General features: G+C 34.6%; 4 protein-coding genes across 4 annotated transcripts; 3 read left to right on the top strand and 1 right to left on the bottom strand.

The window, feature by feature from the left end:
• Positions 1 to 234: 234 nt before the first annotated feature.
• Positions 235 to 2037, top strand: PHYBLDRAFT_136272 (hypothetical protein). The gene is made up of 4 exons (XM_018429774.1): positions 235 to 313; positions 467 to 713; positions 818 to 970; positions 1049 to 2037. The coding sequence occupies exons 1-4, from the start codon at positions 261 to 263 to the stop codon at positions 1532 to 1534; spliced, it is 939 nt and encodes a 312-aa protein (XP_018286726.1). The 5' UTR covers positions 235 to 260; the 3' UTR covers positions 1535 to 2037.
• A 54-nt stretch (positions 2038 to 2091) lies between these two features.
• Positions 2092 to 5052, top strand: PHYBLDRAFT_136269 (hypothetical protein). Its single transcript, XM_018429773.1, has 11 exons — positions 2092 to 2221; positions 2527 to 2639; positions 2729 to 2782; positions 2889 to 3071; positions 3202 to 3408; positions 3543 to 3629; positions 3710 to 3865; positions 3975 to 4121; positions 4229 to 4390; positions 4477 to 4656; positions 4879 to 5052. The coding sequence occupies exons 1-11, from the start codon at positions 2173 to 2175 to the stop codon at positions 4918 to 4920; spliced, it is 1380 nt and encodes a 459-aa protein (XP_018286725.1). The 5' UTR covers positions 2092 to 2172; the 3' UTR covers positions 4921 to 5052.
• A 1336-nt stretch (positions 5053 to 6388) lies between these two features.
• PHYBLDRAFT_188647 (hypothetical protein) lies at positions 6389 to 7600 on the top strand. The gene is made up of 3 exons (XM_018439542.1): positions 6389 to 6579; positions 6691 to 6876; positions 7071 to 7600. The coding sequence occupies exons 1-3, from the start codon at positions 6396 to 6398 to the stop codon at positions 7358 to 7360; spliced, it is 660 nt and encodes a 219-aa protein (XP_018286724.1). The 5' UTR covers positions 6389 to 6395; the 3' UTR covers positions 7361 to 7600.
• A 1162-nt stretch (positions 7601 to 8762) lies between these two features.
• PHYBLDRAFT_150274 (hypothetical protein) lies at positions 8763 to 10746 on the bottom strand (the record flags this gene model as incomplete). The annotated part of the gene is made up of 5 exons (XM_018432440.1): positions 8763 to 9047; positions 9143 to 9641; positions 9761 to 10250; positions 10345 to 10430; positions 10568 to 10746. 5 exons carry the CDS (start codon positions 10744 to 10746, stop codon positions 8763 to 8765), a joined length of 1539 nt encoding a protein of 512 aa, XP_018286723.1.
• Positions 10747 to 13222: the final 2476 nt, after the last annotated feature.

Here is a 13222-nt window from a genome sequence, read left to right as displayed (position 1 = left end):
TTTGGTGTGTCAAAGATGGATGAGACGGAGTTTAGATAAAAATATGAGTGATGTACTTTTGACTGCTGAATCTCCCCTCAAACAAGTCATGTCTTAGTCACATCCACCAGTCATGATCTCCTTTTATATATATATATATAATAAAAAGGTGCGAGTACTATATAAAAAAATATATATATATTACACACACACATAAATATATTCTTCTTCTGCATTTTAAATCGCTTTGTTCCTGTCTATTCTTTATACACAATTCAATAATGCCTGCTTCTTGCAAAACTATCTTGGCTTCGCGTGTGTCTGCTTCGTTTAGGTAACTTTATCAATCAATCAGTCAATCAATTTAATTTAATTTAATTTAATTTAAATTTAAATTTTGACTAATTTCATTTAATAAGAATTATACTAATAGCTAAAAGAAAAAAGGATAATACTATATATAAAACTAAACACATTAATCATGTAGAGATCAGATCAAGCAAGATATCAAGGAAAGAAACATTCGTCCTAAGCTTGTTGGCTTCCTTGCAAACGAGGACCCTGCTGCAAGCAAGTATGCCGAGTGGACAGCAAAGACCTGTGCTGAGACTGGAGTGGAGTTTGAGTTGCGCAAAGTAGACAAGAACGACTTGGAAGAGAAGATTACAGAAGCAAACGAAGACAAGTCTATCAATGGCATCATGATTTACTACCCAGTCTATGGTGGAAAACAAGTAAGACCACTCAAATATTATATACCTTTATCTATATACGTTTGATTTTTCTTAAAAAAATTGTTTTGGTTTCTGACACACAATATTGGTGTTATTTTTTGTAGGATCTCTATCTCCAGAGCTGTGTCAGTACTCTTAAGGACGTCGAGGGTCTTTGCCACAAGTTTGTCTACAATGTTTACCACAACATTCGTTATGTTGATGATAATGAAACCATGAAGTGTATCATTCCATGCACACCACTTGCTATTGTAAAGGTAAACTATTCATCTTCTCTTTTCTTTGTTTATAATCATTTGATTTTGACCTGTCAATTATTTTGTACATTTACACAGATTCTCGAGTATATTGGTGTCTATAACTCAGTCTTGCCTTATGGCAACCGTCTTTATGGTCGTACCATTACCGTTGTAAACAGAAGTGAGATTGTCGGTCGTCCTTTGGCTGCTTTGTTGGCCAACGACGGTGCAAAGGTGTTCTCGGTTGATGTGAACGGTATCCAGGTCTTCACCCGTGGAACAGGCATCAAGCTCTCTGCCCACAAGGTCGAGGATGTCGATCTCAGCGTCGAGGAAGTCGTGTCCCAGTCGGATGTTGTGATCACAGGTGTTCCTACCCCAAAGTACAAGCTGCCTACTGCTTACCTTAAAGACGGTGTGATTGCAATTAACTTTTCTTCATTTGCCAACTTTGAGGACGACGTCAAGACTCGTGCCTCTATCTTTGTTCCCTCGGTAGGCAAGGTTACTGTTGCCATGTTGGAACGCAACTTGCTCCGTCTTCATGATTATCAGAACAACTTGACCGAGAAGACAGTCTAAGTAACATTAGGCAACAGCAGCAGCAACAACAAAAACACTATCGCCTACATTATCATTAACAACATCACCACAAACACTATCATCATCATTATCATCAATTTGACCTTGGAGATACTATATTTGTATATTGAAAGAAAGAAAGAAAGATAAGACAAAAAAAATACACCTTTCCAACATATCCGGTTTTTAAAAGAAAGTGATAACAAAAGAAGTGTAATAGAGAAAGAGGAAGAAAGAAAGACATCAACACCTTGAATATGTTTATTTTTTTTTCTCTTTGCTTTTGTAAAATAAATGAACATATAAATATCCCAACTTAGAATATAAACCATTGATTCCATTTACTTTCTCTTTATATCTCTCTTATTTGCTAAAGAAGTGTGCACAAATACACATACTCACACACATATGTGTACTTGTAAACTCTTTGTCTACCAAGCTCTTTTATGTATTGTATTTAAAATAAAATCTTTAAAAAAAAGGATGTGACTTTTTCCTTACACAACATCCTTATTGTATTACGTCAGTTGTAAACGCGCAACCTGCAAGAAGTACATTGTTTCCTCTCTTTATCTTCTTCTTCTTTGTCTTCTTTTCATTATTCACAACCGATAAGATCTTGATCTATCCATTCTCTAATGCCACGCGAAATCATCACTCTCCAAGCTGGTCAATGTGGCAATCAGAGTAAGTGAGATCCACATTAAACGAATATACCACATTAGCAGAAGCCATTTTAAGAAACAGAAGAAGAAGAAGAAGAAGAAGATTATACATACACAATGATAAAGAAAGAAAGCAGATCTTGATTAAATATAATAGTGCTAGTATTAAAATTAATGTCAATGTCAATGTCAATGCCAATTTCAACATTAATACTTATATCAATAATAATAATAATAATAATAATGAATTAAATATATCTATATCTACATCTATATCTATGCCTGTATATGTACATGTATATCTGTGTATATGTGTATTGAATTTAGTTGGAAGTGAATTCTGGCGTCAACTATGTGCTGAACACGGAATCAGTAGCGACGGTACCTTAGAAAAGTTTGCTACAGAAGGAGGAGATCGAAAGGATGTATTTTTCTATCAGGTAAAATAGAAAATAAGGATAGACACACACACAAATATATATACATATAAAAGAGTAGCCTTGAGAATGACGATTGTAATGGAATTTAGGCAGACGATGAACATTACATTCCACGTGCGATTCTACTCGATCTTGAGCCAAGAGTAAGCATTGCTTTTTTTTATAAAAATAATAATAAGAATAATACACATATAATTCAATTTATATCTATATATCTATATATTTACTCTATCTTTCTATCAAATAAAGGTTATCAATACCATTCGTGAATCTGCATTTGCCAATCTTTACAATCCAGAAAATATCTATGTATCAAAAAATGGCGGAGGAGCAGGCAACATTTGGTCCAGCGGTTATGCTCAGGGAGAGACAGTCAGTGAGGATATCATTGACATGGTAGATAGAGAGGCAGATGGAAGTGATTCTCTTGAGGTAAGAATATAAAGGAAAAATAAGAAAGGAGAGAAATAGACGATAGCATTTCAAGGGATAAAAATCCAATACAATATACCAATGTTAACAAATACAAACATAATATATATATATATATACACAATAAAAGGGATTCATGTTCTTGCACTCAATCGCAGGTGGTACTGGCTCTGGTCTTGGATCATTTTTACTTGAACGTCTAAATGATAGATATCCCAAGAAGTTGATCCAGACATACTCTGTTTTCCCCAATGCCGAAGAAGTATCTGATGTGGTTGTTCAACCATACAACAGTATGTTGACATTAAAGCGCCTGGTTCACAATGCGGACAGTGTGGTAATATATAATTAGATATATATATACATACAAATAGTACATATACGCATACACATATGTGTGTCAACTAATTTACACAGTGCTAAATAACCAAACAAACAAATGTTGCTGTGTGTATTGTCTTTTTATGTTAGATCGTTTTGGATAATTCTGCTCTCGCACGTATTGCAACTGACAGTCTACACATCAAGAACCCAACCTTTGAACAAACAAATCAATTGGTAAGTGTATATAATGTAGATCGGATATTATCTGCAGGAAAACTCGTTTTTTTAATAATAATAAACACTTTTATAAAAAGGTATCTACTGTCATGTCGGCTAGTACAACAACCCTGCGTTATCCTGGTTACATGAACAACAATCTTGTCGGAATGATTGCTTCTTTAATACCTACTCCAAGATGTCACTTCTTAACTACTGCATACACACCATTTTCTAGTGAGCAAGTAGAAGAGGTAAAAAGAAAAAGAAAAAGAAAACTGGTCTATGTCTGGTTTATTTATTTATTTATTTATTTATTTATTTATTTATCTATCTATCTATCTATCTATCAAATGATTATAGGCTCAGTCAGTAAGAAAAACTAGTGTTCTGGACGTAATGCGAAGATTATTGCAACCCAAGAATCGAATGGTTTCTACAGTACCATCAAAAACCAGTTGCTATATCTCAGTACTCAATATTATTCAAGGTGAAGCTGATCCAACTGATGTATGTATTCTATTATGGTGCAGTGTAATTAATGTACCTGTAGTTTGTATGGGTGTGTTGTTTTTTAACAAAAAGTTTTCTTTGCTTATTTATTATTTCTTTTGTAGGTTCACAAATCTCTCTTGCGCATTCGGGATAGTAGGATTGCTCCTTTTATTCCATGGGGACCAGCAAGTATTCAAGTGGCTCTGTCTAAAAAATCACCTTATATCCAAACCCCACATCGTGTGAGCGGATTAATGCTGGCCAATCATACTGGTATTACTTCTGTAAGTGCAGCCTTTTGGGTTTTATTATTATTATTTGTATTCCTGAACTTTTTCTTTTTCTTTTTATTGATCCTGTTTGAGAGTAGCTATTGCAACGTACATGCGATCAATTTGATCGATTGATGAGAAGAAATGCATTCTTGGAGTCATATCGTAAAGATGCCATCTTTTCAGACGATCTAGACGAGTTTTCTGATTCTAGAGAAGTTGTGAGAGATCTGGTAGATGAGTACAAGGCCTGTGAGACACCGGATTATGTGAACTATGTAAGTAACAGTCAATTTATTTAACAATGGCTAGTTAGAATAAAGACAAAGGGATAGATTTATAAGTAGACGTCATAAGACGAAGAAAGAAAGATTTGGATGTGTAAGCATGGCACAACAGCTTCTTCTTCTTTTTAAACAAGGTTTCTTTTTACAACCAAATCCTTTATTCGTTTTTTTACTTTTTATATATATATATATATATTTGCATTTTTATTTTAGGGATCGAAAAAGGCACAAAAGAGAAATGATATGGAAGAGTAAGGTTAATTGCCTATAATATATATACTTCTTCTTTTTAAAAGAAGTTCTCTACTTCTACCTTTACACGCATATGTATATGTATATATCTAAATTATTAATGTAATAAATGAATTTATGGTTATTTTATTTTTGAAAAATAAATAAATTAAAAAGGAAAAAGTCCGGGTGAATATTGAAAGGAAGAAACCGTAATCTTTCCGCTATAATATTTTGGATTCAATATGTTGGTTCGACTAGAATGAAATTAGCATCAAAGGTCCAATAAGTGTATCACAAGTATTGCCTTTATTACTATTTGTTTCTGTAGGATATTCTTCTTTTTTTTATATACACAAGTATTCTTTACAGAATTAAAGCATATACACATACAAAACAAGGTAATTGATATACGGATCAAGTCGCCTCTCTTCCTATTGGTAATGTTTAATAAGCTTCCTCTCTATCCCTCTCCATTCCGTGCCAACGTAAGCATTGTTATAAGAACATAGGAAATTGAATTGGTTGAAAGGAAGCCCTCTCCTTTTCTCTTTTCCGGTCTCTGGTTTTAACCAATGCCAGCAATCCTGAGATTTAAAAATAGAAATCTCCTCCCACAGCATTGAGAGATGATGAGTGGGCATTGTTAAGCATAGACAATATATCTCAGGAGCAATTGGTTTAAAATGAAGTATGACCAAGTTATAAAGATTTCTTTAAGAAAAAACAATTATGACTAACATTTTTATGCCTTATATACATCTATCTATCTATAGATATTTACTTACATAACATTTCATAGAATAAAGCCAATACCCTTTTGTTTTTTTTTATTAGTGATTATAATGCTTTTAATTACAGAAGAATATTATATCAGATAAAAGGTCATGGTTGCAAGAAGCAATGTCATGAAAATATTTGGACCGCCTTAAGTGTGTATCTCCAAACGCAAAACACTGTGCGTTTTGTTTATTTGTTTGTTTACTGGTTTGTATGTAGCGTGTGACCAAGTCCAGGAACCAGTTGCTTTTATATGAACGGTTCTGTTGTACTCGAATCGTACAAATAATTCAGTAATAAGAACGTCGAAACACTATGACGTTGATTTTTATGTAAGAAAAAGAAAAAGGCGAGCGATTTGATTCAAACATGCAGCCAAACAACTGGACCAATTATCGATATGTTCCATGGCTCACGTAACGGTGATGAAGATGGTGCTCAAAATCCACGTGACAAGCGGGGGGTAAAGTTTGAATGCAACAAAAGGATCATGCCATTAGCTTTTTTTTTAACAAGTCACGAAATTTGACGTTCAAAAGGATATTCAATAAAAATCTCGGGAATGAGTTTAAACGTTATATATATATATACGAACCACCTATACTTTTTTATGTATATATTCTTATTTTAATATTTCACTACATCTATCCTTTTTAAATTTTTTTAAATTTTCTTCTTCTTCTTCTTATTGTTATTACTATTACTATTATTTATTAAACATGGTTGGAAAAGTACTCTCCCCCGCCCAAGAAAAAGAATGCGACAGAATTGCTTTCAACAACGGTCTCAAGGGTGCTGCCCTGGGTCTCGGTTTGGGTCTTGTAGCTACTGTCATGACTTTCCGTCGCTCTCCTGAGTTCAGAGCACTCAGCAGACCCTTCCAGTCCATCATGGCTGTATCAGGTAATTTGATCAGAATCTATAAGGATATACTTTTTTTATAAAAGTATAAGTTGGTCAAGAAGTTGGTATTAAGTGTGTTTTTTTTTGTGTATGTGTGTTTGTTTACCACAGGCGCTAGTGCTGGTTATCTTTTTGCCGCCGATCGTGCAAGCAGTGCATACGAAAACAGAGTTCTTGGATACACTGACGAAGAAATGCTTACTAGCCTGAACAGACGCCAGAACCCCAACGCTGCTCCATTGTCTACTACTGACCATGTTCTCCACTACCTGAACGACAACCGCTGGACTGTCATTGGTACGTAATTGGACTATTCTGGTTATCTATCTGTTTATTGGATTGGGAAAGGCTTTTTTTAATATATATATATATATATATATATACATATTAAGACTATGCTTAACTTGGGAGAGAGGAAGTGATATAAACATGTAAAAAAGGAGAAAAATAGATAAACATGGATTATTAACATTTGTAAATGTGCTGTGTAGGTGTTTCATGGGCTGTGTCTATGGTTGGTGCTCTCGGTCTCAGTTTCTCCAACCGATTCTTGACTACACAGCAAAAGATTGTCCAGGCTCGTATGTATGCTCAGGCAGTAACCATTGCTGTCTTGATGGCTTCAGCTGGTATTTCGGTCTATGTCGGAGATGACGACAAGAAGAACAGAAAGGAGCAGCCCGATGCCCAGCTCCGTGCTGTTCTTGATCTTCCTAATAACCCTGCTTACTACGAGCCCAAGGCCGTGAAGCACGAAGAATTGAAGCAAAAGTCATCCTAATGTTAATTATACGAACAAACAAAAAGCACCGCCAACCCCCTTTGTATTTATAAATCCATTTTTCTACACGCGCACACAAACACCTTTGCCCTTTGCCCTTTGCCCTTTCCTTCCTTACCTTCATGTAAACCTTACATAATATATTACACCATAAAGACAGTCAGACGGAGAAGAAGAGAAAAAAAAACATTTATATATACATAAATAAAATATCTTACTATAAAGAAAAGTTTAACACACAAACAATATAAAAGATGCTTATACTATAATAGTTTTAATATTATTGAATTAAAATAGGGCGATTTTTATTTTATTTTACAATTTAATTAATAAAACATGGAAAACTGACTTGACCATGTTGTACAAATCACTAGCAAATCAAAGAACTTTGTAGATCCATGCAAAAAGATGGAACCCAAAAACAAACAAATAAACAAAAAGTAGTAGTAATAATAATAATGGTAGTGGACTATTTGTATAATTTCGTTGTTAATTTATTACTTGAATTTTGGTCGCCATCAAATATACACAGTTTCAATTCAAACACTATTTCTTTACTTTTCTTCACAACACACATTAGATTATCAAAATAGAATATCTGCTTGGTTAGTAAGCATCATATAGAAATATTCGTTTGTTTATTTACGTGGGGTAAGGTATCTGCCGTCCTTGTTGTGTATTGATTTGGAGCAAAAAGGTAAGCAAGACAGCCAATAAACTAGTGAATTAATAATCGGTAAGAAAACCAAGAAAAAAAAAAGACACGCCAGATATCATGTTCTCTCATCGGCATGTTCGCTAAAGAATATGAAAAATAAATATAAAAAAAAGCCCAAATGCATCTTTAGTACCCCGTCTCATCCTATAAGCATGAGAGTTCTCTTTCTTTCTTTCGTTCTTCTTATTCTTCTTCTTATTCTAATTCTAATTATTCTTCCTTCTTCGGAAGTACGATGAGTCAAAAATTGAATAATCATAAAAAAAAGGGTCCCTTGGCCCGTAAACACACATTAATTTTATTTTACTTTATTTATATTTAATTTTGACTACGCTGCGAATTGCATTTTGGAAACTGAGTACCAAATTCTCATCCGAAATTTTTCTATCTCGAAAAATTATAGAAAATCTAGCCAATCACATTTAAGTTGTATGTGTTGCTTACTCTTTCCTTTTATGGAAGGTGGTATTGGAGAATTAATCTCTGCATATAGAGAATATATATATATATATATAAAAGGGAATTTTTTGTAAGAACATTAAAAGTAAAAAGAGGTTTATAAAATGCTTGCGAAAGAAATAAAAAAAAAAAATAAGATAGAATAAAATAAAAAAAAGTTAATAAAGAATGATGAAAAAATAATAATAATTATATATATATATATATGTATATGTGATTTTTGTCTTATACGTGATCCTCGTCCATCTCATCGTCTTCATCATCTAAATCATCATCATTCATGGGGATATCCTCCTCATCATCACTCTCTTCTTCTTCATCGTCAGGAAGTGTAATAGGAGCCTTTTCTTCAACGGGTTCGACACCAGCAACAGCACCAGTAATACCACGGAAAGCGTTTCTTACACCAGCGTTGGTTGACATATCCCACACGTGAAGCTTGCCGTTAGATCCTGCAACGGCCAATTGGAATGGTGAATCAACACAGAACTGTGCACTAAAGATTTTGCCCTATAAATCATCAATAAAGCGCACACACACACACAATTTGTTAGTTAAACCCATCATATATTTCTATTGTGTGTGATTATCATTATTAAGCTTACCAATTCAAAGTTTCTGCTTGTAACCATGCTAGGCTTGTTGTCAGTTGTGTTCCAGACCTTGATGGTCTTGTCAGTGCCACCAGTAGCAATGCAGCCGGGAACAATGGGGTTCACATCCAAAGCACTGACGGCACCATCGTGAGCCTGGAGAGTAAAGAGAGCCTTGTTCCCGACACCATTTGTTACGTTGCGGACATCGTAGTATTGAATCAAACCATCTTCCATAGCAACATAGAAGTTGCTAGGGTTGTGAGGATCCCAACGGAGAGACTCTACATCGCTAGAGAGCTTCCATTTGGACTGCTGTCCAGGGGATCGTGCATCCAATACACACACAGACTTGTCGTATGAACCGGTCAAGAAGACAGTAGGCTCAACAGGGTGCCATGACACAGACTGGACCTTGTCTTTGTGGTGCTTGTAAGATTGGACACAAGTAGATGTAGTCAAATCCCACAGCTTCACAGTGGTATCTGCGGAAGAAGACAATATAAAGTTTCTAATAAAGTTAAACTCACACAATTAGTTAATCCACCAATTTGACATTTCATATATATATATATATATATAATTTATTCCCCTGGATATCCCCATTTTTTCGTTGTAGTTTTTTTTTACCTGTGGTTCTTGTTCCATGAAAGATCCATAATAGCATCGACGTGATACTTGTCATTAACCTTCTTCATTCTCTTCTTGGTCTTGTCGGTGTGACCGAGAATAGCAGAAGGGAACATGATGTCAACGGTATCAAGATCCCAGATCTCAATATCGGGCTCAAAGGTACCGATGGCTACATAGTTTCCGGTGGTTTCTCTGCCAGCCTTGGGGCCAGTGTGGAAGTCGAGCCATTCTAAGCAGAGAGGGAAAGAAGGCAGCATGATGTCGTGGTGAACGTAGAGATTGTCTTCCTTTTCTTCAAAAACGTAGATTTCCAAGTGAGAAATATCATCTTCGGTCTTGGCAGCCAAGAGCATATTGTCGGTGGGGAGAACCTCGAGTTCCTGACGTTCATCAGCCTCATCTACACTGTTTTTGAGGGTAATGTAAGGGTCCTCACTCTCGTTGGCGTGGTAGGCAAGGTCCTTGATGTTGGAGAAGATACCGACCTCTGAAGATAATGCAAGGTATACATTAGTTTTTTTTTATAAAAATAATAATAATTTCGATTCACTTTAATTAAATAACACACGCGATTTACATACTCTTGTTCTTGTCGGCCTCGATTTCAGCATCATAAGAGTCCAAGTTGTATTCTGACAGGTCATCGTCCTTTCCAGTACCAACAGCACTTTAACACATATACACACAAAGTCAAAACAATATAAGAACTATGTTACTTGTCATGCTTTATTCTATTCTTTTCTTTCGTCGTTTTTCTCGGCTAAAATAAAGGCAGAACAATAAAATAGAAAAAGTGCTACTTACGCCTTCTTAGGGGCAGCATCGACAGACATGCCTTGAGCCTCGTTCAAATCTTTCTGAGCGTCCTCGAGCTGTTCTGCAGCAAGGTGGCTAATTCTCTCATACTCCTTCTCATCGAGGTTGTATTTCTCGGGGTGCTGTTGAGCAGCGCCCTTACGGATCCACTGAATTGCCGAGATCATGGTGATGAGTGAATTTGAAGAAAAATAACTAGCTCTCAATCTGCGTAAATTTGACTTTCTTCTTTTTTTTTAAAAAAAAAATCGGGATTGAATTATTAGCAGTAACATGTGACTGTTTGTTCTCAGGGCAAAAGATGGCCTTGGGGATATGGAAATAGAGTGTGTGTTACTTTCATAATTCTTTTTTTTTTTGGTAATGAAGTTTAGCCACAGGCAAAGGATACTGAAAAAAAAGAGTATACCAAATTATAGAATTTTCAAGTCTCGTGGATATGTATATGCATTACATGTATCATTTCTCAAAAACAGCAATATTCATATATATATATATATATATATGAAGAAATAATAGACAGGTGCACAATGTGGGGAGGTTAAGCAGACGTCAAGATCTACTTTCATTACGGGAAATATGTTTAATGTATAAGTATTTTAACGTGATTATTAATAGGCAGCAAGATTTTAATAAAAGAAAGCTATTTTGTACTATGAGGTGCTCTATAAAATTTATCTATTCTTCTGTTTGTTTGTTTGCTTGTTTTTTTTTTGACAATAAATTACTTTTGCTCGTGTTCTATGTCTGCTTTATGTTCAAATGTATATCCTTTATATTACAATATTGAAGTCAGAGACATTCCGGTTTCGCCTGTTTGATTTCGCTGTAAATAGTAGTATTCTTGGGACATATATTTAACCAGTCATCTACGCATGTGCCAGATTTTCTCTTTTTCTTCTTTCTTTTCGATCTAGGCAAGGTATGGTTAGAAAGATCAGCTTTATAACCCTTCTAGAATAAAACAGACAATTCTTGACTAGTTCTTGTTTGTTCTTTCCTGTCGTATCTTGAGAATGCTGATATAGACTAGGCTTGTAAAACATGGCACAGCTTTAGAGAAGAAGGAACAGGTTGGTTGATGAAAAGTCTAGGGAAATGACACCAGGGTAAAAGTAAGAAGAATAAAACACAATGAGTCTCTTTTTAACCACAACAAATGTCAGCACCATTGTCAGCACCACCCCTGGTTCTTATTTTAGTTAAACAACTGAAGGGGTTACATGCCTTGTAGATACTAACATACCTGGAACATCAATTATTGTCACCATTGATTTAATTTATTTACTTACTTTTTTTTGTGAGCTGGCACAAAGTCATCCAAAGATAGGTATCAAGTGAGTCGAAGCTTATTGTGGGATCCAGATCACACGGCGTGTTAATACATTGAAATACAAAGCAAGTACTGAAACATATAAATGGCTAGGATTGATTTGTAGTGGGGAAAAGAGAAGAAGTAAAGGAGATGTTTTAACAGAGATTGAGATCAATAACTACGTCTGTCAGTCCCTTTTCCACTTGGATAAAGAGTGGTCTGTGCACAATGAGTAATTTTTTTCTCTCTTGAACTATCAAGAGGTATGCGTTCAGAAGCAGCAAGTAAAGTACGATGTTCCTGCTAATACCGTTTTCGGTCTTTATATTAACACTGGGAGATATTCGGATGTGCCTTTGAGGTGTTTTGTATGTAAGTATTTTTTATGTTGGGTCAGATAGCAGACTAGAAATGTGAGACATTTATATCTGTAAGGAATAACTTTTAAAAAATAATAATAAGAATAAAGTTAAAAGAAACTAGTTTGACCTTGTAGTTGGCTTAACTTGGTATAGCTACCATGTGCAAGATGTAATATATACCCAACAGAAATTTCTCTTCTTTTATTCCCTAATAACCTTTCTATGAATATGTCTGCCATATGTGACTTGAACTAATCTCAACACGTCAAACTATGTAAATTGGCAGCCATAGTAAAGCGGAAAACAATCAAAAAGTTTTATTTAGCAGTTAAGTTTATTTTAGACATATTAACCACTTTTTCTTTGATTTGCACGGTATAACATATAGTACCGTGCAAGAACGACTTTATATATATCTTTAAATATTATTTACTAATACGCCATTTCTTCTTCTTCTTCGCCTTTATTTTATCTAAAAATCCTTCTGTTTGTTCACGTACATTGTTTCTATTCACGCTCGAAATGAGGTGCATTATTTTGAAATATGAACCACCTCAAACACTACCACCCCCTCCCTTAAACATTACTCTAAACATTACGGTAAATAATATTCCTTATACGTTTTTCTTTATTTTATCTATAGTTTCCTGTTGTTGTTGTTTTTGATAAATATGCTTTTGGTTATAGTACTATATTCATTAGTATACACATTGAAAATTAATGATTTATTACTTTTTTTTTATTAATAATAATGCAAGATAAATTATCGTATATTAGCCACCACTTTATATAGAACTAATATTGATCTCAAACTTGTATATATATATAAAGAGAGAACAGAGTATTGATGAATAGACGTCTCCTAATTACAAGTCTGCTTACAGATGGTTATTATAAATACAAAATATAGCGTGTGATTACAGACTTAACTCAATTAAGAATCTAAATAAATTGCAAGTATTGCAA

Source organism: Phycomyces blakesleeanus (genome assembly GCF_001638985.1).
Source record: "Phycomyces blakesleeanus NRRL 1555(-) unplaced genomic scaffold PHYBLscaffold_24, whole genome shotgun sequence".
In the NCBI taxonomy this organism is placed as follows: domain Eukaryota; kingdom Fungi; phylum Mucoromycota; class Mucoromycetes; order Mucorales; family Phycomycetaceae; genus Phycomyces; species Phycomyces blakesleeanus.
The sequence above is the reverse complement of the archived record's forward strand: the minus strand, read 5'-3'. Positions and strand labels throughout refer to the sequence as shown.